The sequence below is a fragment of the Centroberyx affinis genome, unplaced genomic scaffold, assembly GCF_046629955.1.
Source record: "Centroberyx affinis isolate AG114_WGS23_722 - 3 ecotype Tasmania unplaced genomic scaffold, CSIRO-AGI_Caff_v1 ptg004214l_1, whole genome shotgun sequence".
NCBI lineage: Eukaryota > Metazoa > Chordata > Actinopteri > Beryciformes > Berycidae > Centroberyx > Centroberyx affinis.
The window spans coordinates 40,383-66,171 of record NW_027281959.1 but is presented as its reverse complement, the minus strand read 5'-3'; the positions used below and the strand labels follow the sequence as shown (position 1 = coordinate 66,171).

General features: G+C 41.6%; 1 protein-coding gene across 3 annotated transcripts; it reads left to right on the top strand.

Moving 5' to 3' along the window:
• Positions 1–14,707: 14,707 nt before the first annotated feature.
• slc1a5 (solute carrier family 1 member 5) lies at positions 14,708–25,464 on the top strand. Of its 3 annotated transcripts, XM_071543054.1 has the most exons (8): positions 14,708–15,440; positions 20,874–20,916; positions 21,034–21,102; positions 21,213–21,379; positions 21,530–21,763; positions 21,864–22,058; positions 22,360–22,494; positions 22,714–25,464. In XM_071543054.1, exons 1-8 carry the CDS (start codon positions 14,902–14,904, stop codon positions 22,949–22,951), a joined length of 1,620 nt encoding a protein of 539 aa, XP_071399155.1. In that variant the 5' UTR covers positions 14,708–14,901; the 3' UTR covers positions 22,952–25,464. The 3 variants fall into 3 exon arrangements, with proteins under 3 accessions (XP_071399155.1, XP_071399156.1, XP_071399157.1); XM_071543055.1 differs by lacking the exon at positions 21,034–21,102; XM_071543056.1 differs by lacking the exons at positions 20,874–20,916; positions 21,034–21,102 and having other exon boundaries at positions 14,708–15,372.
• Positions 25,465–25,789: the final 325 nt, after the last annotated feature.

The following is a 25,789-nucleotide window of genomic DNA, read 5'->3' as shown; positions in this document are numbered from 1 at the left end:
AAATAATGATTAAGGGGATAATCAACAGTGATTAATACTGATGTGAATCTGTCAGGCCCTAACTGAAAATCCATCATGCAGTAATGGCTCGCTCTGTGTTTTCAAAGGGCGATTAGCCACATTCACAGCTCATCATCTCATCAGGATTGACTGCCATGGGTGGGACTATATGTGGGAGAGGGTGATGAGAGATGGGGGGATTGCGAGAGGGAAACAATTCTTTTTGTTTGAGAAAGGCATCGGATTTGATGATGCAAAATAGACTCTTTGTCACTGAATATCTTTCTTGTTAATCAGTACTGATTAAAATAGTTCCTTGTATCGTTAATATATTTTTTTTTCATTATCACCATTTCCATGTTTCCATTTGATAGATTAGATTTGGTTTGTTGATATTTTATTTATGGCACGGGCAGTTAGGTAGTATTCCACTTTTTATCTTTTGCACGAAGGTCATTTATTTATCTGCTACCTTTTCAGTGTTTCTATTGGTACAGTGTTGGTACAATATTACTGTCAAGGCCATGTGAAGGACACCAGCCCATTCAAAACAGCCTTTATTACAGGTCAGTGAACACAGCAGTAGTAACACGCAAAGAGGAACAGTAAACACTGTGGTCACACTCTCGACTCTCTTTCTTACCTTTGCCACAACAACAACTTGTTGAACTTACACTCATAAATCTGAGTGACTTCTATTCTGGACACACTCTTGACTGAAACAGTTATGGTTCTGATGTACACAGGGCTGTGAATGTACACATGGTATGCGTGCGTGCACACACACACACACACACACACACACACACACACACACACACACACACACACACACACACACACACACACACACACACAGGATACATGCCATCTTTCCTTGTGCTGAATTTTGTCCTCTTATGTGTAGTGTTTGTTGTCATGGAAAAGCATTACGTGGCCACAGCCATGACAAACACCTGACACCACTGTTACCATGTTATTGTATGTCAATAATGTAAATATTATCCACTGACATAATTCAGTCTTACAATGATTTTACAATGATTTTGATTCTTGACTGGGTTCTGGAGTTACTTGAGCCCCAAGTATAGGTTAGAATGTCTTTTCAATAATAGCATATTACTTTCCACACATTGTTTTCCAGTAAATGGTTAAGAAGGTTTTGCAAGACATTTCAGCTTAACCTAAAGTGCCCTCAGTGAAACTGGCATGTCATTCATACCATGGAGCACCTGGCCTCACTTCCCTCTGCCACATCAAACACATCCTTAGGATGCTTTCCTCAGAGACCATGTCTGACATGCAGAAATGAAAGTTGGGCAAGCAGTTGGGGATCTGAGTAGTACAGTATATATGTGGTGTTCTCAAAAATACAATCCATTGAATTGTGATATTGTCTGTGTGCACTCAAAGTTAAAAGTGTTACTGTGATGAGGAATGTTTCAATTATTTTAATTAAAAGTGAATGTAATTTTTTAGTAGCCTTGTTTGAAGAAATCGTTTGATGGATCTTGTGAGCTAAGCACACAACTACACTGATAAACTTAGTACTGCTGCACAAAGTAGGAATTTACAATCCTTTTCTCTCTATCTATTCATTGATCAGTGTTCTATCTATTCATTGATCAGTGCTTTGGTTTCTCCTCACCATGTTGTGATGCTATTGTTTTGCTGGCATTAGCTTGCAGTTGAAGCCACTGTTTAAGTGTAGCTCTAGCATGGACAGCATCCAGATAGTTGTGAATTGTGGCTGCAGCACAGAATGTTCAGTATGCATCACTGTTTGTAGAGCGGTTTGCTGCAATCATAGGAAGTGTGGCCTGTACAATTTTTTAGAGCAATTTAATCACTTGTGTTACTTGGAATACTTTTACATGTGTTAGTTTGGATACATTTTAATGTTTAATGTTCCTGTGGCAATATTTTTTTTTCCTATATTTTCATTGTAGAATCAACAACAATTACTACAACGATTACAACAACTACAATAACACCATCCTCAAGCCAACTGCAATCACTCCATGTGGAATAATCTTCAGCAGTGTATGTAGTAGTTCTATCCTTCCCGTGTTTTAATGGAGAAACAATTGTGATATTCCTTGACCAGATAGAACCCGCTTCCTATCCCGCCAAAGAAGAATAGAGTATTTTTCAGCTGCCCTCTAATAGCCCCCAAAATTATGGGAGTTACAATGCAGGCAAGTCAATACGAATACAAATGCTATTCATGACATGCCAGAACATGTGCCCTCTGCACCTGAAAGACAGCAGCGAAATACAAGTTGCTTCTACCGCTTTTGCGATATTTGAAGCCAGTTCACAAAGCTGTTTGTATCACAGCACCAGCAAGGTAGGGCAGTGAGATGAGTCGTTTGGGGACAAATAGAGTTAGTTAAACAGCAGATGCACTGTCTCACAGCATGTCTGATATTTTGGCAACATTGGTCGTCACATTTGCATGTTTCATAACAAAATATGAAATACACACTCAGAGACCAAAAGATCCACAGTGCTAATCTTGTGTGAGAGTATGATCTTTCTCAGAACAGATCTCATTTCACTCAGACCCTCTTGACATTTCAGACAGATACCCCTCTGAATCAGCAGCGGTTGAAAGGAGGAGATCAAAATTGCATGAGAAATACCGAGAACAGTCACATCTTTTCCCTCGAGTCTCTCAGACAGTTTTTCTCTCTCGGCTCAGTCCTCATGTGCACAATGAAACCTAGTGAGCGAGAGAGAAGTGGGAGGTAGAGAGCGAGAGAAAGAGAGAGAGGGTGGGCAAAAGGAAAATGTGTACACAGGAAATGCTGAGCTCCTCCAATGCCATACAGTATCATATGACTCCAGAGCTGGACTGGGGGATGGGGGGGGGTGGGAGTGGTGAGACGGGCGTGTTGATCTCAGCAAATCAGAGCGCTCAATCCGTCTGGTTCGTGCTGCCCGGAGCTGTGTGTTCCCTGGAGACGTCCTGTGGGAAGATTGTGTTCTCGGTGTGTTTTTAGTCTGCAAGTCTCCTACCCTCTCTACACTTTGACTCACATTCATCTAGCTGCTCTCTCACTTTGTGCAACGACCCCTCGGCCCCCTGTGAACTCCTGGCTTATGGTTGGAGATATTCTGGCAGCTGAATCTGTTGTGGAAGTAAACCATCTATCTGCATGCCAGTACTTTGTGTAAGTGCAAAGTACATATGCAAAAATAACTGAACTTTCTGTCAAAACCCTGAGACAACAGTTTCAAATCTCAGGATTAGAGTAATGTTCCTCCTGATGTTTTGCAAATAAATGTAACTTAGTCAAAAGGGTATTTATTAAATGCATTTGAAAAATAAAGGTGCGGTCACATATGAGCAAAATGCACATTCGTCTCCTATTCACTTCCATTGTTGGTTAAGCAATTTTGCATTTTCCTCTTGGCGTATTCACATTTGGTGAACTTTGAGCGGCAAAGTCGTAGTCTCAAGTGTGTGTGGTTGACCCCACTGTAGTTTTAAGCTAACACTCGTCATGGAGGAAAGCTTAATTTTAGCAGTCTCTACACAACACAACCTCCTCCTGTCACTACAACCCTTCTACTTCCCATGACAAAACATCACCAAACCACACCAGCAAGCTGATTTATATCTGTGTCACTTCCTGGACCGATCACATTCAGCACACCTGCATACGAATTTCGCCTCAGCAGGCAATGAACGATTGCCTGCATTCACTTATGTCTGACTGCATCCCAAGTCCTCACAGGCAGAACTTTCACAATACTGGAACCTGATTGGCCAACAACACCAGCTCCTCTAATTCCAATGAGGTAAACCTGCTGGGTGGAGGTGTTCTGGTTGGTTCTGGTGTGCTGGTTCAAATGCTGCAAACTGGCCTGACCAGGAGGATTTAGGAGAGCCAGCAAAGATGTTAAATTTAAAATTTAACCACAAAAGCAAAATCAATAGCAATTTTGACATTAAACATCTTTGATCATATATATTGAGGAAAATTTGAATAGCGTGGACAGGACTGCGGTATGTCCACGTATGTGTCTCTGTGTTGTGTTTCTCTGATTCAGAGAAATGCTCCAGACCCCCTGAGGTCTCACATGGTCCAGCTGAGAATGTCCAAGCTGGGATCGATGCCCTGTCTGTCTGTCCTTGAGAGCTTTACATGCCAGGAATGTTAAACTTCCCTTTCATCTCACTGTCTGTCTGACCTTTTACTGTAGCCATATGTAAGAGAAGGTAAGGCAGGCAGAGGGAGGGAGAGAGCGGGGGGCTGGAGTGAAGAGGAGTGTGAAGGTGGGGTGAAGAGGGGAGATGAGAAAGTGGTGGGACAGACTGAGCTGTTTGATTTCACCATTAGAATCAATTTAACTGTGCAGACTTGAGTTGATTGAATAGTAGAAACAGCGAAAACAAAAACAAGGAGGGAAAGGTGAAGGAGAATTTGTTGCTTCATCAGATTCCTGGGTCGTTGGCGAAGCAACGGCAGTATCTTCTTGTGGGATTTTACGGTTTACATGTTTACATAAGATGTGAGGGAGGCCAAGAATAGATAGATTGCTTTGTCCTCTGTGTTATTGATTGACCTCAGTCTAATGCGGGTTGCTCATTCAAGTACACAAATATACACAATCTCCCTCTCTCTCTCTCACACACACACACACACACACACACACACACACACAAGCAATTACACAATGTGGTAATTACATGCATGCACATGAAAGGGCTTGTATTGTACAGTGTCCTGTCCTCTGCCAGTCTGCTGATGGGTCTCTGTGTACTGAGACAATGACAGGGTGTGTTTTCAGTGGCCTGGCCTGAGAGACACAGCTATGACCTCCGCTGGGAAACTCTACCTATCTGAGAGAGAGAGAGAGAGAGAGAGAGAGAGAGAGAGAGAGAGAGAGAGAGAGAGAGAGAGAGAGATTGAATGACTAGATGTGAAGAAATATAGGGGAACAGAGGCAGGGAAAGGGGGATAATGTGATAATGTGGGGGGAAGGGAAGAATCATTTCCAGTTGCAGCCATCCTCTATTTTTATCAGATGAAGAAAGTGTCTGAGACTGAAGAAGGGGTGAAGGGTTTGCTATAAATATAATAATTAGTATTCACATTTGATGTTGAATAATGCATGTGACATAATACAGTAGGTGCAAGAACTCATGACCTGTATCTGTGTGAGTGCATCTATATAATGTCAGGTGCTGAAATGCATCAGAGAAGAGCTAGACTGTAATTCTTAAAACTACACTAGCTGCTATATGGATCACTACTTTTTTTTTCCTGATGGCAAAATTTTATAAAGTGACACCAGCCTGAATTTGAAAGCTAAACACTCCAGGGTTAATATATAATATATCCATGGAAACATTGATTTTTTTTTTATTGTTCAATTCAGTAACTGATTTACATGTAGATAACTTACTCTTTGTCCAGCAGGTGATGTTTTTTACTTTACGGCAAACAATTATGAGAATTCGCAAACTATCGTGGTGGTGTAAGATGATCAAAGCACAATAAGCTGTCACGCTCCTTAAAAATGATTCAAATGTCAAGCATTGATGATTAAATATAGCACCCATTTCATATTACCTTTTAGTATCCAAGCGTGAACATGTTTTTACAGATGCCAAGACTGGCAGATGCACTAAAAATACTTGACCAACAGGTACAAAACAGTTTGTGTCAGCATGTCCTCACTACCTTAATCAGAAACTTGCATGAGAAAAAACAGCAGGGGGAGATGGTGGTGGTGGTGAGGCAGAGGAACACGGTTAAACATTTAAAGCTAAAACATTTGGGCACATGGGGAGACATAAACAGCTTTCCAACACATGCTCTGCACAGGCCAGACATGTTTCTCTTAAATAGACCTCTTGTGTGGATGAACACAGTGTGTGAAACATTAACTCAACAGGGGGGGTTTGTGTGTGTGTGTTTGTGTGTGTGCGTGTGTGTGTGTGTGTGTGTGTGTGAGAGAGAGAGAGAGAGAGAGAGAGAGAGAGAGAAAAAGTGTTGAAGGAGAGAATGTGTTGGGGTGTGTGGAAGCTATATAAATAGCTATATACAGCAAGTAACTTGTTCTATAAGAGCTGAACAGATCATGTATTCTTATTTTAGGCACTTTACATTTGCAGCATCGCTGTGCTGTAAGCTGTCTTTAATTGTAGCAGTGAAGCAGCAAATATTGGTAACCCCAGGCATTTAGCCTTTGTATTCAGAGTAAAAGAAAGAAATCCAATTAATCACCATATAGAACAAGCATGTGATATATAGCAACCATCTTGGTGCTAAATTGATTCAAGATTAGAATCCTGGATCTCTGGCGTGGCAAACCTCTGCTTTGCCAACCAAACTAAACTCAAAGTAATGTGGCGAACAAGCTCATAGAGTCTTTATAGCTGTGTCCCGCAATATCACATGTGCAGTAAACTTTTTTTTTATTTTTGAGCCTGACCATCCGACCGACAAAGTGACTTTTACTGGCTGCTGGTCGCAGCTAAAAAAAAAGTGGGTATTTGAACTGGGAACATCGCAATGCAATTATAGATTGGTTGTTACCCACAGGCTTTAGTCCTTTATAAGAAGAGACACATACATAGTAACTAAGCTATACTAACTCTCTAATAATAATTACCCATCCTTTTGCTTTTATCCTTTGAGACTCTTGACTAAAAGTCAAAAGGTTGACAAGACCCTTGACTACAGGTTGCTTAATGCCCTAAACTTGTTGGTACACTTTTATAATAAAGTTCTGTGTTTTATTATCTTTGTTTGTATATGTATTTGTGTCCCTTTTTGTGTCTAAAAAGCCCTTTGTGCCAAACCTGCTTAGTAAAAGTGCTCTGTAACAAAAAAAAAAGACTTGACTTCAAAACCTTCAAAACTATATTTTTGTTCATAGGCCAAAGACCTGGGCCTAACATCTATGAGTATAAACCTTGGAAGTTTTGTTTGTTGTTGTACTCTATTAAAGCTCTAGTAAGCAGAAACTGCAACACATTTGTAAACAAGCTCACAGCAAAGCCACTCGCCCACTACACTACGGTGGCCAACCAAGGACAAACATTGCAAAGCACCGTGCATAAGGCTAACAGCTAAGCTAACCGTACCAAGGGAGAAGTGTTGCCGGTTACTAGTCTCACTTTGACAGATCTTTCTCCTGCTGAAGGTTATGTGTGCCACAAACAATGACAAGTAAAGAGGTAGGTAGCAAGTTTACTAGTTTACTAAGCTTACTCACTCACTTCATTGATTCTGCCATTACAAGAGAAATGTCAGGAATGGGAGGGGCTGAGGGCCGCTTTTAAACAGCGAGGGAGCTCAAGCTAGTTTTTTTTTTTTAAATGGATAGCTATTGGATGGACCAGGAGGAGCTTCGTTCCGGACCCGAATTTGGCAACAAGCTTTAGAAAAGAGGTGAAAACGGCAACACAGCTGGCCCACGTGTGTGACTATTTGTTTATATCATAACATCTCACAAAAATCTCCACATAGCACACAATAGTTTCAGGATTGGTTATAGGGTCTGAAATCGTTTATTGCAGGTTTAAGAGAAACATATTTTCTTATTTGTAAGGCTCATCCACCATCCTTATTAGTTTGTGTATTTTGCTGTAATTATCTTAGGGACGATATGCAACAGTAGGTTCCCCCTGCGGCCCTTCAGCTCCAAAACACACTTTAAAACTGCAAAGGGAAGGAGACAAAGCAATTACACAAATACTGACCAATGGTAGAAGTAGCTGTGATAGGTTGATGTGACCATCAATAAACCACAGGACAGGCTTGAGGAAAATAATGCCACCCAAGCACCTGTTCATATGAGCAGCCTTGGGCTAAAGCTGGTCCCATCCAGCATCCACCATCCACCCTGAAACATTTCTGTCTTACAGGCCACGTCATCATCATGTCCCATTGCTGTTCCTCACTTTGGATTCTACTGTATATTGCAGTAGTTACATTTGATCTTGTCTTAGAAGAATAAATATGACTGAATAAAACTCAGACTGTTAAAGGTTTAATGTGTAATATTTCTGCTTTACTGAAGCATAATATGACTAGTAAATATCAGCAGACCCGAATGGTCATCAGTGAAACAATGTGAACAGCCACAGTGCACGCGCTGCAGAGTTTTCTGTATTCAAAAACACAGGAGCGTTTTTTTTGTTGTGTTTTTGTTGTTGTTTGAAGGCCCTCCTAGCACACCAAGGTCCGTTAAAAAATCTGGCAATTTCTTTTTGCCTTGCTTATCGGCAAAAAACACACATCAGAAATTATAATTTGAGACTTTTTTAATAATCGGTAGGCTGTTCTGGTAAATTCAGCCTGTATATAATCCAGACCAGCCAATTTATGTTCCAAAAATCCACAAGCAACAGGAATAGTGGTAATGTCAGTATCCTTATCACAGCAAGCGTTCATCATATAAATAAATGTGCTAACTTGATAAAACATTATAGAACATTCATTGTTGCTGATTCTGAAACAGTCCAACCGGCGCCTCCATGATGGTCTTGACCTACAAAGGGCAGAGTGTTGTTGCAATGACAGCGCTGAACGATAGGGATCCACCAGAAATTACACATAGACCCTTTAAACATAGTACGCATAATATGAATTATTAAATACACAAATACAAATACACACATATACAAACTACACATGAACCCGGGCTTTGGGGCCCTTGGTGGCCCGGGACCCCAGGGCCTGTGCCCTGCATGCCGGGTCGGTAATCCAGGCATGGCTGTAACAGACAGAGACAGGGAGGATGGCTGTGGGCAGGGCACGTAAGTCTGATTACACAGTGTAAATGTGTAAATGTTTTTGGGAGGCCCCTCCTGGTCACATCGGGCTCTAGGAGATCAGACAGGGTTTAGGGGCCTGCCTGTCACTTCTGGGCTGCAGGGATAACAGTAGTACTGCAACCAGACATGCTGTGGGAAAATACAAGACCAGTGCAAAAAAGCTGGAGATGAGAAATCTACATTTTCACTTATGATTAAAACAGTGTATTTTAATAAAGAAATATAGAATATTCATTGATAAAAGGAGTTACATAAATGGCATAACTGCCTACACACTAAAAAATATTGTTCCAATTTTCCAATTTTTGTTGTTGTTGTATGGTATAGTTCTGCGTAGTTGGTTTTTGAGAATACCAAGTGACAACATGAATGAGACCTTTTCCATTTTTTTCTTATGTATGGTAGTGGTCACTGGATGTGCTGTAGGATAAGAAAGGTACATCAAAACATGGTGTTATGAAGGGATTAAGGGTTTAAAACATACTGTGTACATTCACTGCAGCACCTCACTCATCTGAATGCAACACACTGACATGCTAAGCAATTACGCAAACTAGCATGATGGACAAAAGATATAGAAATACATTCTGTATTCATGTTAGTTGCAAAAATTAGGGTGATAGGCTGATCTGAAATGGGTTCTCATGCACAGTGTATTTAGTCGTGGTTAATTGAGATCCTACTGTGTGCCATTTTGTACACCTGACAGAATTTTTTCTAAGCCTTGAAATTAACCTCTAGAAATATTGAAGGAATTTGCCCCTGAGCTTCTTGGCTAAAAAGACTTGATAGATGCAAAGCCCTGCTTTCCTCTTCCCCACATTCCTTTTAGATTTGAAACATTCATTCATATGTTGAAATCATGACTCAGCACCTACCTTGGGCACTGTGACTTGGCAGTTTTAGGACAAACGTCCTTAGTATAATTTGATCCTCCATAGCAGCATTTTTTCTATCAGTCTTACATTGATGCACTTTCCCTCTCATTACAGTGACTCAAAGTAGCCTACGGTCAATAAATGCCTTTTTGTTCTGTACCTTGGACCTCCTGGGAGACAGCAGAACCAAACAAATAAGAGGCCGGGAGTTGCCAGATTGGCATATAAAAACATGGTGTCCAGTTTCCTTTTGTTTCCAACCCTCTTTCTTTCTTTCTTGACAATCCTCCTGACTCTCACCTATTGTTCTTACGACACCAGAGACCCCTGCGCTTTGTGTCGCGCATTGCATGTCCCGTTTTCAGAAGTCACATGACGGACCTATCCCCTTCCCTGCCTGAGCTGCCTGTCTTGTTCAGGTTGGGTCAGCAAGCATAATCTCACCAGTCTGGTTTAGAGCACCTGTACTTCACTGTAGATCTGGAGTGGGTACCTTGGGTTTTGTGACCAACCAGTCCAGAAAGCATGCCTTCCCGTTAATGATTTTGGATTAATGATATTTGCAGAGCAGCCCTTATTATTTCATGGACTGAGGGTTGCAGCCTGAGCTGGTCTCCATTATGGCACATAAACTGCATTTATGTGATATCAGATATATTGGAAAAACAAATTTCCTACTTGGAAATTTCACATTAAGGCTATAGAGTTAGTTATGACACAATAATAACGTTTTACCTTCTCAACATCGTTCTTGCGAAGAAACTGGTAGGATTATAGGAAGTACTTTCTAAAAGAAAGAAGCAGCCAAATCCACATCATCCTTTTTAGGACGTCCGTGTTTGTTTAATATTTGTCTTTCAGGTTTGCATGTGAATGCAATGCTGTTTAACAGCTGACTTGTCCTTCACCTGCAGCCCACCTGCAGGTGAAGAACATGATCATTTGACAACAAACTATATAAGTAGTGATAACAATTCAGAAGTTGTGGGCTAAAGTAAACAAAGAATACGGGGGTTGATTTTGGCTTGCGCAATTCTGCCAAGTCAAATGAAAAGTAGATCTCATTAAACCTAAAAAGGTTGCCCACAAATATTCTGACTGTACAACCGATTTAATTAAACTCTCACAAGACAACATTTCACATTTTTTGACTTGCTCACCGTAGTTAGATGTTAATAAAGTCACAAAAACACAGATCAATATATCATACATGAATGAAATCACCTTTAGTAGACCATCCTCTGAAAGTAATGGGTTGACTGTAAGATTTATGTGAGTAATACAGTGTCGCCTGCCAAAAGTGCAGTGACACTGACTAGATTATTGACCCAAATATATTCCTAGAGAATGATGTAGTACATCCACTTTTCACCTGAAAATAAAACTTAAAATAAAATGCTGTTATGTTCTGATAATCATTGATCAAAGACTCCTTGTACACAGATTTATTGCAAGAGGTCAGTATTTAAAAGAAATCTATGAGTATAGGCAAAAACTCAGACTCCCTTCCACAGTGTGTGTATGTGTGTGTGTGTTTTCATAGATGGGGCCTACTCCACTGGAAAAACTCTCACAGCTCTCCTCTGCCTGCGGTTTTAGCTATTGAAGCTGTCCTTTCTCACAGAGTAGAGCGCACCATTTCACAGAAACACAGCAATTCGTCCAGCCACTCACACAGTCAGAGGGAACAAAGAACAAGCTTGAGATAACAAACCCAGTGCTGAGAGGACAGCTTCCTACCAGTCTGGATCCTGGTCCTGTGGGCATTCCTTGGTGTTAAAGGTGCCTTTCCCACAAATTTCCACCAATGGGACCGTGTTTAATAAGGGCTTGGATTGTTGGTTGAGTGTAAGCTAACCTTGGGCTCTCTGGGACCCCTACAGACAGTTTTTAATCTGTTAGACCATAGCCCCCAGTTATCCAGACAATGAGAGTCTGTCTTTTTTTACTGATTGACAAACACACACCTTGCCAAAGACCACAGGTGGAAAGATGGGAAAGCTGGTTTTGGAGGAATGTGGGAGCCTCTCTTTGACTGTTTCCATCTCTCCCTGTCATTCTCTCTTCACTTTTTTTTAATTTTTTTTTTTACCTCCACTCAAATCTCGCTGCATCAGGGAGGGTGGAGTGAAGGCAGGCACACACACAGACACCCACCCACCCACACACACAACACACACATAACAGAAAGGGATGTGGTATCTTTGCAGTTGGAAGGATGCAATGGCAACCCCACCTCTCTCACAATTGTTCTCTGCTTCTTTCAAACATACCAGATGTTACATTAATGTTATTGCTATGCTTGTGGTTTTATCTTCATTTCCCTTTGATGTTATAGCTACAATGGTATTGGCATTCTATGTTGAATTGGTAGTCGTGAGGAGAGCAAATAAACACACAGGGGGAAGCCACATCAAAGTTCAGTGGCAGCCTCCACAGCTGTAGAGGCAAAGCCTCTAACTCTGTTCTAAAGAAGTATTAAACTGGGCAGAGTCCATTAGTGCAATTAAGTACAACTATCAAAAGAGATTAGTATGGAAAGAGATTAGTGCCAGCAGAGATTGTATTGGAATTTCATACATTTTGTCACGCTCATATTCAACAAACAAAGGCTTTGTAAGGCACAATTTGAAATTGAATGAAATAGCTTGAGATTTAATGTGATTATTATTGATTTTTTTTTTTTTCACCTTTATTTATTCAGGTGGAGTTTCATTGAGAGCAATGCTCTCTTTTTCAGGATGCCCTGATCACATTCACACACACATTCACACCTGGAAGCTGACCAGTACAACCATAGTCTGATCTGCTGGCCACTGAGCAGCTCCACTGGAGCGGCTGGGGTTAAGGGCCTTGCTCAAGGGCACCTCAGTGGTGGTAATGAGGGAGGGGCAAGCGCTGCTTTTCACTTTCCCCACCCAGATTTATCCTGCCGGTCCGGGGGATTGAATCAACGACCTTCCAGTGACAAGCTCGCTTCTCTAACCTTTAGGCCACCACTGCCCCAATTGAACTTTTAGCTATGATTTCAAACTCAGTTTGCTAAATTCAGCTTCAGCTTCCTGAGACACACATCTGGGCACAAGGGACTTTTTTTCTGGTCATGCCTTCTCACCACATGCTGAAAGAGTTGCAAATCATGTAATTGGTCTCAGGTTAGTGAACATCATATCAACTTGATAAATCAAGCTAAAAAAAACACGAACATGTGGCCTAGTCAGCTGCCAGCTGTTGGCTATAGGTAGTGGCTAATGGCTGACTACATTTCTGGGCAGCTAAATGTTTGAGGAAAGTGATCATTTACATTTCTTCAAATATCTGATCTTATCTGTCACTGTAGGGATTATGCATGCTTCTGTGATATTCTACCCTATCACGGCTAAATATCGAAATATGTGAATGCTGCAGACTACGCCTGCCAGGGTGCAATACACTGCTTTTAAACAACTAGCTGTCTGCAAGGTAGCACACTGATGTAGGCCCATTGGTCTTTCTATACAGCCTAGTACTAATAGCTAGGACACAATCTGTAACTCTATCACCAAATGAGGAGAATAAGACTCAGTATTTGGCTGAGGAAATGATAGGCGCAGTGCCACGTATGGCTTGTGGTTGGTTAATTGAGGAGTGTTAGCCAACGTCAGCCTTGTAGGAGGCAACTTCCTTTCATGTCATCACTTGGGGGGAAAAAAAGTTCCTTATGCAGAGATGTGTGTCACCAGAAACTGAATCTGAATTACTGAAACTGAATTTAAAACTATAGCCAAAAGTTAAATACTGTAATAATCACAAAAGACTAATATAGAATAAATTTTCACATTACAATGCTATTATAGTCTTGTTCTATACATTCTAGTATAAAACAAACATGTGATCGTATAGTGGTATAGTGGTAATATTATGTATGATTTTCTACAGAGCACCTAAACAATAAGAGCTATTTTCTTTTACATTTACAATAAAAATTCTAAAACATTCTAAATAAACATTTTATCCATAGACAAGGAACACCATTTTGAGTCCTATAAAGTGCAACATGTTACACAATCCTCATCAACAGTGTGTTATGCAACTGCAAGCATTCAGATCTGTGTAACAAAGAGTAGAAAAATTACTACTGTCCAAAATAGTTACTAGAAAACATTACGCTAACTAGCATTAGCTCAACATGCAACCAAAAGTGCTACTCGTGGATAAAGTTACCATTCCTGCACATAAATGTCTGTAACTTTCCGATTACATGCTAGTAGTGCTTACATTCAAAATTCATGCTGCTGACTGTTGCAAAAACAATTTCAAAGCATTAAACATAGAAATATTGGTCGCAACATTGCTCACGTCAACCCACCTCCACCTTGGAAGTATTTTTCTTTGCTGAGGCATGTACGGTGAGCGAGAAGGAACCCTATCTATACAGTTGCGCTATTAACCCACCAGGTGGCTCTAAAACTATAAGACAAGCATATCAATTTTGTAGAAATTCATAATAGAGGTTATTTCTAACTCTCTTACACAAATTACATTTTTGAAATAATTTATTCAACAAATTGTTGTTTTTGTTTTTTTGTTTAAATTCAACAGTTCAGTCTGAGCATGACAAATTCAAATGTATGTAATTCAGTCTCTGCTGGCACTAATCTCTTTCCACAGGGCAGGCGCTCAAAGACACAAGTGAAAATAAGTTAGCTTTCTATAATCAGTACAAAACACAATGAACAGTCTAAAAATCATCCTTGCGCTGTAGGTCTTTATACATGAGTAGAGAGTTTTTTTCTTAGCATTACATTTTTATTCACATTAGCACTTATAAAACAATGACACATTCAAATACAATGTTTACGTGCAGTAAGAGAGACAAACCAATACACAAATAGGAAAATATAAATGATAGGTACAGAGAAAACTAGTAGATAAATGGTATAATATCAAGTTACATAGGGACTACAAATCCCGCCCCCTCCTGTGACGTCAGGCTGGGGTTGCCTTTTCCTCGCCCGAGGAGCTCGGAGGGATTAGTCGCTTACACACACCGAGGGCGCGGCGGAGCATCTTGCGTATCTGTGCACAGGGACTTCGTGTCACAATCCGAAAATAGGATATTGCCAGTTTATTAACGTTGGCAGCATTTAGAAGTTACTCCTCCCTTAATAACCAAATTACAGAGGTTCTCCCAAGGCAAGTCTTTTGTTTGTAGGGTAGGTAGGGCAACTTTCAGGGCGCACAATGGCTGAGAAGATAGACATGGAGGAGGGGAAGACATCCAACGGCGAGGCGCACCTCGACGAGCCGGTGGCCAACGGATTCAACAGCTGCAAGAAGAGCAGCCCCGAGCCGCTGGGCCAGCGGGTGAAGAGGATAGTGATGGCCAACCTGCTCGTGATCCTCACCGTGGCCGGGGTGATCATCGGTGTTTTTATTGGACTTGGTGTCCGCAATATGGAGCTGAGCAGGACCCAGATGACCTACATTGGCTTCCCCGGCGAGCTGCTCATCCGGCTGCTGAAGATGATCATCATCCCCCTGGTTGTGTGCAGTCTGGTGTCCGGAGCTGCCAGCATCGACCCCAAAGCCCTGGGCAAGCTGGGAGGCTGGGCTATGCTCTTCTTCCTGGTCACCACATTGATCGCCTCGGCCATCGGGGTTGTGATGGCTTTCATCATAAACCCGGGCTCGGTCACCGGCACGAAGCCTAAAGTGCCAGGCTTGGATGACGACTTGCCCCAGCCGAAAGAGGTGATCGACTCCTTCTTAGATTTGATCAGGTGAGTCAATTAGATAGTGACCTAAACCATTCTGAAAGAAGTCACCTGCCAGCGCGTGCTTTTTGCCCCATGACCCCCTCACCATCTTCACTGAAATGATGATAAAGTATCATGCTGAGGTCTACACGTGGCAGAACCCCCCCCCCCCCCCACACACACACACACACACACACACACACACAAACACACAAACAAAATGAGTTCAAGTGCAGCTCTCTATATGTAAAGTAGGATTCATAGCTACATCCATGATTCATAGACATTCGGGGTTCCTCATTGCCTCCCCGCAGGCTCGCGCTGGCCTAAAACAAGAAGGGGTGCCAATCTTGCAGGACTTGGCAACAAACGTGCCAGGTTTAGGACCCTCTGACTTCCTGGTCAGTCAGATAATTTGCCTCCCAGACCCCCCAAAATGTCAGTCTTATGTCAAGGGGAAAATAAGTTAAAGTAGTAACGAGGCGAGGCATTGCGCTGTATGTTTAGTTCCTGTGTAGGTCTACCGGCTGGTTGCTGTAACGAGTAGAAGCAGTTGCATCAGCTCGACCATGTGTTCACTTGTAGGGTTAATTCCCCGCGGCGGAGTCACGGCCCGCTTAAACGGGAAGATCACATCTTATTGTTAAAATTGCATACCCATGAATCAGTTAAATCTAATTTTTCTTTACAATACACGCATGTGGTGTTGAAACAGGCACGTGTTTCAACACCACACCCCTTGGGCGGGTGTGATGACTGGAACATACAGTCCTGTGAAGCTTCCGCGGGACAGCCCCCTTAAAATAAAAAAAGGCCTTTTCTTGCCTCTCAGTGTTTTTGCTAACAGAGACGACGAGGAAAAAACCCAGCATATTGCGTGATTTCTTTTTTCTTTACAGTGATTTTAGTGGGTTGCATGGGGGTTGAACGAACAGATAAGCTATTATGTTTGTCAGGGTTAGGTTCGTTAAAAGCATAACTGTTGCATGTTTTTTTGGGCTACAGTCAGCTTCGGCTACCCAAACTCGCCATGATACTTCTGAACTTCAGCTATAAAGGGAAGCACAGTCAGTCAGTGACACAAGCTTATTGACTGAACAAATGAGCTGTCAAAATCCTCCTCTGACACATCATCACACATTTCATTAACAAATCTCACAGGTTCCATGAGAAGGGAAACCAGATACATTTTTTTCTCTCACTTCTCCCCTTCATACCCAAATCATCCTCTGCCCCAGATAAGCGAGGCTATTCAATAATTAGCTTAATAGGAGGTGAAGTGTATTGAATCTAAACCTTGTGTAATTAATTGGCCACACACTGACACAATTTCAGTGGCAATAAAAACCTTTTCTGTTGCCATGGTCTTGAGTTGTAGGAGCCAGGGATGTTTTCCCTCGATAAGATTAGAAAGTGTACTAGATTTAGTGGGGTTAACAGAGTGGCCTTTGTTGAAGTGTGCTGAGAGTCTCTGATTTACTCCATACCACATCCATGCTTAGCTCATTTGGTGTCTTCCAAAAGTGCCTCTGGACAAGCAGTTTTACAAGTCCGCTTGGGTCTGTTTTTAACTCTTTGGGAGGGGTTAACAGGTGTGTTCCTGGCTGTCTTATAGGAATGTTTGCCAGGAGCACACAGATCAACGGACGCTTTTCGACTAGCCTGCAATCCACTCAACCCTGCTGCGCTGGCCTCCGTAATTTTGTCTGGTTAGCGTAAACATTCTTCTGAGTGCTCAGTGCTATTTTCCATGAATTGTAGGATTGTGTGATTTTGAAGTCATAATGTTCAAACCTCCCTCTTCCTAAACCAATCCTGGCAACTCATACTAAAAATATTTCAAACTGCTCAGAGACAGATTGGACATGCAGAGGTAATGGGGCAAAATGTATCCATTCACAGGTTAACATTTTTACCCCATTGCCATCAGCAGCTTTTACACATCTACGAGTTGCAACACAAAACTGAAAGGGTAAGAAGCATTGCGTTAGCACGTCTAGTTCTGGTCATGCTTAATGCTTGGAATGAAAAGTAGCTTTGTAAAGATCTTAATCAAAGACCATTTACTTCTAGACTCAGTCTGTTTTAGGAAGGCCTTAAGATCATGATCTCACTGCATTTGGCTAGACTGACTCCTTTTTAAAGCTAATAAGGAAAATAATTTTGGTCCCATGCAGGACACATGTCCCCACCACCAGGCCCACACACACACACACACACACACATCCTCCTAATAGGGCAGCAGGCGTGACTCGTGTGTCTCATTACAGCGAGCCCTCTGTCGGCGTCCTGGTTAGTTTTGACAACAAAGACTGTGAGGGAGCGTGACTGAAGGGCTGTTCATCAAAGCGGAAAGATGGCCTGTTCTTCATGCAGACGCTCCACACACTCCATTTTTCTTTTCATCTGTCTTTGTCTAACACACACAGACACACACACACACAGCAAAACAAAAAACATCTTACATGTTGGCAGATTTTCCCTGCAGTGTTGTGATGTGAGTGCGTCAGTTTATTTATTTATTTATTTATTTAAAAGGGACAATGTACCGTTCAAACATAAATGTCACCATTTGATGCACCGTACCAGATTATAGCTGCAAGCTAATTCGCATCTGTAGTCCCTTGATGAGCCAAAGAGAAGCGTGGAACAATGTTTTCCTTTAACCTGGTTCCAAGCATCCCATTGGAGTCACTCCCCCAACATCCTTGTTGACATTTCTTATCCCCTGCCTTTGTTTGTTTTTTCCCCACTTCGAACCATACTCTATCTACAGTCACAGGTGTTTGCTATCAGTTGTGGCTCGCGTCACCCATGTATTTACTGCCAAATCCTTTGCCTTAAGCTACATAGAGCAGTACCAGTAAACATTGGCATTGCGTGGCACAAATTATTCCTCAACAGGAGTCACTATATGGCAGATGCTTATATCCTAAGTGCCTTATAGTATCATGAGTGCATCCGGAGGTGATGGTGCCGTGCTCTACCCATTGAGCTTCTCTTATTCCCGTGGATAACTGGCCAAACGTAGATGATGTAACGTCATGTTGATATTTCCAGGGCAATTTGATAGTATAAAAGAAAATCAGCTATTGAAAAAAAAACGGTAAACATCAGGTTTTGGTATCAACCCCTCAGAATTGGAGAACAAGGACTTCTTTCTAGACTCATGATATTTAGCAATCATACATCCTTTAAGTAGGGTAGTTACATTGAATATGTTTTATCCTACGGCATTTTTAGAATGCCTCGTGTGTGACGTTGGCAACGTCACATAGCTGCTTACGCTTGGCAGGTAACTAAATGCCAATTGAGGATGAGGTATTATAGTAGGTGTGTTGCATCAGCCAAGCCCATAACTCTCCCCAGCTCCTCTCCCATTCCATTGTGCCCAGGCTTTATCTCCTTGTCATTCTGTCTGGATCCCTTCCAAAACCAGCTGACATGGTTACAGACTGTCAATAGAAAGGGAGTAAATTCCAGTACCTTTAATTGTTCTTGAATGTGAAACTAAGTATTTAGTGTATCTAGATCTCTATCTATCTCTTCTAGAGCAGATTATTCAAATATGTGACCTGCACCACTGGCGTGTCCAGCCTTCTTTTCATCCCCAGTCTTGTCCCCAGATCCGGTATCACCTGTGTAATATGTGGTGTAACAAGACACCAGGAAGGCGTCAGAGTAGTGTGCTTGCCTTGAAAGCTCAAATATTCACCAGCCATATATACAGAACACTCCCACTTAAAATCCTGTGACAATGACACATGGTGTGGTTTGTTGTCATGCTAGTCTGTTCATGTAGATGACACAATGTCTTTGTGTTATTCTATTGCCCAACCAATCTTGAAATAGAATGCTTAACATAGAGTATATTTAGCCTACTGTATACATTCCACAGAGGCACACTATGGCTAGGCTAGGCAGTCGGCGTTGAATGAATCTTAGTTGGGTTCAACTGTGAAAGGGAACATACCAAATTTGGGTGTGTGGTGGTGATAATTGAAAATAGAAAAAACATAGATTATCAAAGAAGATTATGTGTATGTGCATGAAGAGAAAGAGACCAGGAGAAAGTGAAGACAACACTGGCGTATTTGGATATTTTCTTTGTCAGTGGTGGTATGCTGTCACTGAATGAGTTTTTTTATTTTTTTATTTAGATGTTATGGCTGTGCCAGGCATCAAGTTGTAATTAAACAGTGTAGCAGGAAACGGAAGGGGTGAGGACATAGAGGGATGGGTTTGTTCAGGATTCAGTTCTTTGCCAAACATCCAGGCCTGACCAAAGTGTTTGGGCCAGCTATTCTTAAAACATGGGCCAGGATACAATATGGATCGTAGGCCTTTGTCTTGTAGGATCACACATGGCAAGAGTATGTTTTAATGAAATGAGGATGAGACTAAATTGACTGGACTGAAAAGGTTTAAAAACCATTGCTTTAGGTTAAAGTCATATCAGGCAGTTAAAAAAAGTGATCTCTATATAATACATTTGAAAATACAAATATAATAGCACAGGTCTACCCTTGACTAAAAAGCCTGATAGCCTTTTTTTTTTGCATGTCTTCTGCAGCATAACCAGAATTCAGCAAGTGCTCCAAAGCTACATGCTCCTCTATCGCACGGTCACATGATGTTTAATCCTGATGCACTGTGGTTTCCAAAGTGAGAGATACTTGGAGTGAATAAACGAATCAGTGAATGAATGGATAAGGAGCTCCAGAAGTTAATCCCTCATTAGTCTAAATCCATTACAGAGAGCTGGGGGTACATGGGGTTCATAGAGTTCTTGGACCTGGAGGCTGGACCTATGTACCCATGTGTTTGTGTGTGTGTATGTGCATGTTTGCATGCTTGTGCGTGCTTGCTAGTGAACATTGAACAGCGCAACAGCAATGTAGTGAGTATAATAATCCAAGCCAGCAGCATCGGGGGCATAGAAAGACCAAAAGGGGATTAATAGTGAAATTCTCTCAGCTATTTCCACATGATCGACCTCGTGGTTCTGTCCTTGTGAACCACCCACTGGTGATAAAGTAGAATAGATGTACTAGTAGAAATGGCAATAGAGGTATTGTTGAAAATGTAAAGTAAAAAGTAGGACTATGATACAGATTTAGTTTGTAGCTGATTTACACTTTCCTACATCATGTCCAAACAATCCAAACTTCGTCAAAACCAAAAAGAGCCAACTTCTGTTATTACAAAGCCATTGTCTTTTAACAATGTCTCTTTGCTCTGTGTTCATGCAAGTGTTCAGCGTTGCTCTATGCGGTTACATGGAGAAAGGAAGAACAAAACAAAGCCCTGAAATATACACTTGCTATCATGTTCTTCAGCACCCAAATATGTAGACTCTCACCCTCTTTTCTCACCTGTATCGTTTTCATCTGGACTCCTAAGTCATTTGATGCATGTTGAGAACAGAAATTAAATGGGGTTTTTTTCTCTCCACAGAAACATCTTTCCCTCCAACCTGGTGTCTGCTGCCTTCCAATCAGTCAGTATCCCATCCTGATTCTACAATTGTATTTGATTATGACGTAATTTTATTAAACAAATATTTAGATAGACTGATTTGGCTACACTGATCATACTATGTTTCTCTTCGGTGTAGTATGCAACCAGCTACAAGCTGATTACCAGGAATGGCACAAATGGAAGCCTCAACATCACAGTGGAGAAGGTGAGCAGAGTGAAGGGCCGGGATCACATTGCACACATAAAGTGGGACATAAATAGGCCACATAACATGAGGTGCCACATTGTTTTTAATGCATGTCTGTGTGTGTCCAGGTGCCCTTTGGTACAGACCAAGATGGTATGAATATTCTGGGTCTGGTGGTGTTTGCCATCGTGTTTGGTGTGGCTTTGAGGAAGCTGGGAGAGGAAGGAGAGATCCTTATCAAGTTCTTCAATTCCTTCAACGAGGCCACCATGGTGTTGGTCTCCTGGATCATGTGGTAAGGGTCTTAGAATAAAATGGAATATAATGAAAAATGTTGTGAAACGTGTTGAGGATGTTCACTGAGCACTATCGAGTCCCCATAAAATGAACTCCCATTACCAATACTCCCTTTCTTTCTCTCTCCCGTTCTCTCGTTCCTCTACAGGTACGCTCCTCTGGGTATCATGTTCCTGGTAGCGGGCAAGATTGTTGAGATGGAGGACGTCGGCACACTGTTTGCCAGCCTGGGGAAATACATAGCATGCTGTGTGATTGGACATGCCATCCATGGCCTCCTAGTGTTGCCAGCCATCTACTTCATCATCACTAGGAAGAACCCCTTCACCTTCCTATGGGGGATATTCACTGCCCTGGCAACTGCATTCGGAACCTGCTCCAGGTAACACAAACGCACTACTCCTTATTTCTCATGCACACTTTTTTTCTGTCATTCCCTTTCATACGCTCATACCCCCTTTCCTCGTTTCTTCAACCCACAGCTCTGCCACCCTGCCCCTGATGATGAAGTGTGTGGAGGAGAATAACGGCGTGTCCAAGCACATCAGCCGCTTCATCCTGCCCATCGGAGCTACGGTCAACATGGACGGAGCTGCTCTCTTCCAGTGTGTGGCCGCTGTTTTCATCGCCCAGCTCAACGACATCCCTCTCAACTTCATCCAGGTCTTCACCATCCTGTAAGGCCTATAGAGTTTTGCTCTGCGCTCATGTATCCACACGTACTTTGTCTCTAAGCTCTCTCTTAAAATAAAACTGAAACACATCTTCAGTCTCACAACTGGACACAATACTCAGACTCACAACTGAATTCAATTGTGACTTATCAACTGGTTCAATACATTTATATTCTCACGCATTTGCACATTTACTACAATACATACAGGTTCCTCAGTGATTTTTTGACTTTGCAAATGCTATGTGTTCCTTAATCTGTTCTGTCAGTGTCTAACTGTGTCCTTGTCTCTCCAATTCTGTTAGCGTGACAGCCACAGCATCCAGTGTGGGAGCAGCAGGTATACCTGCAGGTGGTGTGCTGACTCTAGCTATTATCCTGGAGGCAGTAGGATTGCCCACCAATGACATCTCTCTCATCCTGGCTGTCGACTGGCTTGTGTGAGTACACAACCTTTATATTTTACGTGGACCCCAGAGCAGCTTTGGTGCTTTTGCAACACCTAATGGACAGCCAAGTAACAATCCAACTCTCATGCTCCCTGACACATGCACTTCTCCATTTCTGTCAATTTTTTATGCTTAGATTGTTGTGTTGGGCAGTTTGTGACATGCCACATGACCTCAAAATAAATTACGTCATCCCCTCTCTTTCCTTAGTGACCGTACCTGCACGGTGCTGAATGTGGAGGGCGATGCCTTTGGAGCCGGGCTCTTGCAGTACTTTGTGGACCGCACATCCAAACCAGAGGAAGGGGCAGAGCTGAGCGAGGTCAAGCTGGAGGAAGACCCGACTTCCGCCGCACCCGAACACTCGCCACTCATCGAGAAACGAGGTGGGAAGTGTGATGCAGAAAGCGCCGCCACACCCCGGTCTGAAAAAGAGTCTGTGATGTAAGCAAAATGCTGGCATCATCTTTGACCCCACCGGTTTGAAACCTGAAGCCCCTGTCCCCTTTCCCTGCATCACGCCCTGAAGAAAAGTGAGTGGAGAGAGGCCCAGACGGACTACCACTCAAAGACGAGCCCTCTCTCCTCTCAACATGCAACTTTTCTGGGAGGGGAAAGATAAAAGGTAGAGGGTGAAATTAGAATTAGAATTGTGCACATAGACTTTTCATGTTTTTTTGTTTTGTTTTGTTTTATTTTTTTGAGGGACAGCATTTTTCAGAGCCCTCGTTTGGAATCATTTACCTCTAAATGTTTTTTTCATTATTTCCTTGTTTCAGCATCTTGCCATTCAGAAGAATAGAACCTTTTCTGTGTGTCAAACCTTTCTTTTTCTGTTGCCAGCCTTGAGGGCTTTTATCAGTCTGTTACTCTGTATTGTATCTGTGATTACGCCACGCCAATGTTTTCTCTTACATGCATTGCTTCTCTCATAGTGGGAAATGGTGACGTTCACAAGGTTATATTTATACTATTCAACACCAAATGAAATTGCATCCTCTGTATTTTCCAAAAGCTGAATGAAGGACCTTTTTCTCAAGGAATCTAAATATAACTCGACATACATGTGTGCACACACACACGCGCACGTGCGCAAACGCGCAAACGGATTGACCTCCAAGCACTTCTGCCTCTCCAAATGGACCTCAGTGCTATGGCAGGCTGCGTAACCTCAGGTTTAACTGTTGCTTAAAGACTGTCCTTCAACTTCTCCTCAACCTTCTGAGACCAAAACTGACACAGCAAACGGGAAGTAGATCATGTAACTCCTAACAACACCCATTGAAGGTCATTTCTAGGGAGATTTAGCCCAATATTTACCCAAAGTTGTTGCTGTATGGAGGTCCCAGCGTCTTAGCAAAGCACAAGTTGGTTTAAAGTCAAGAAGGAAAATTAGTTTTGATTTGGAGAAGAAGTGTTGTGTGTCTACATGATGTGGTGTGTAAGGAATAATATTCCTTCCACTGTAAGGCTATTTCTACATTGTTACGTGGCAGCAGTGGACTGTGCATACATTTGACTGTTTTGACTGTTGAGGCCTAAGCACCTGGAGGATACAGGTGAAAGGTAAGTGTCACAACCTAAGACATAAATATTTATGCTTTGGCTATGATAAATAGTCACAACGCAATTTCTTTTTTTGGGCTATACGCCGCCTTGTAGGTTATTTTTATTTTCTTGCCTCTAATTTTTAATTATTTTATATGTTGTATTTATTTCTGTAATCAACCCAAAGCAGATTTTAGCCAATGGTTTGATCATCACTGCACTGAGTGTAGTGAGGTCAGTTTTCTTGTTTTAGTAACTCCAAATTGGCATCTTACTAAAAAATTTTTTTTATTGTTTTTGATTTTTTTTTTTTTTTTTTTTTTGCCAGCTATCATGTTGTAATCATTGGTTGGTGATAGCTTTTTATTCTGTTGACTTTTTCTTGGTCTTATTTTCAGTTTGTGTATGAGAGTCTAGATTGTATGTGTACCATGTGGTTCTGTTCAGTGATTTCTCTTTTTAAAGTTTGTTAAATTGGTGGGCAACTTGGGAGAATGTGTCATAGCTGTGATGGTATGTGATGGATAGTGTTGGTAGAAACCCAGAGAGAGATATTTTTACATGCAACATATACTACTTGTCAAAAGTTTGGACGCACCACATTTTAGAATAATAGTGAAGACATCAAAACCATGAAATAACACAAATGGAATTATGCAGTGACCAAAAAAGTGTTAAACAAATTCATACATAGGCATAAACCTCACTATTTATATTTGTCTTAAGAAACACATTTCAAGCATTTAAGCATAAGCCTTTAGATCAAAATGGCTTGAAGATAATGAAAAACATAGTACATTCAATCAGGTGTGTCCAAACTTTTGCCTGTTAGTGTAGATTCAAGTAACACTTCAGTAACATTAAAGTTGCACTATTAAATGTTTATTTGATGTTATCGTTTCCACCCATATCATCTTTAACTGTTCAAAGGTACACAAACTGACTGGGGCACTTGCTTTTTACACAATACGGAATGTATCAGGAAAAAAAAATTGGGTTACAATGAACATTTTATCAGCTTTACATTTTGTTGCTTTTTAAAGATATTTGCTGTCAGTAATTGCAGGTTTGAAGTCTCTTACCAGTTCTGTCATTACTACATCCTCATACATGAGTGTGAAATGATAAGCCTTGCCTCACAATAACTACTATTATGCAATTTCCATTCTGTTAAACAGTTTTTTGTATTTGGTGGTGCAAGGCTGTTAAGATGGTTATCATTCCATAGGAGTCTCAGATGGTTCACCATGTGTGTGTGTGTGTCTGGTTGGAGCGTGGTGTTGGTGTCGAGCGTACGCGCATGGCGGCAGTGAATGACTTGATCACAGAGATCCTACATGTGTTACAAAGAACTTGTACCGGTTACAATCTGAATGTACTCTCTTTTAAACAATAAATGCTTTTTTTTTTTTATTTGGATGCGCCCCTTGGCTGTTTATTACAACTTTCCCTCCACTGGGTGTTTTCATACGCATACATTGCACATGCTCAGCACGAGTCAAGTAAACCAGTTGTGAATGAATGAGCTCCCTATAGCTACACATTCTTGGTTACACCCAGTCAGCTCCAGATAACATTCTTTGGTAACATACAGGAATCTTTAAACAGGGTTCCCATGGGCCTTGCAAATCCTTGAAAGTTTGTGGATTTGAAAAATATAAAATAAGGCCTTGAAAGTTATGGGGAAAAAATGAATGGCCTTTCAAGTACTGCAAGTAAAACGTAGCACCCAAATTCA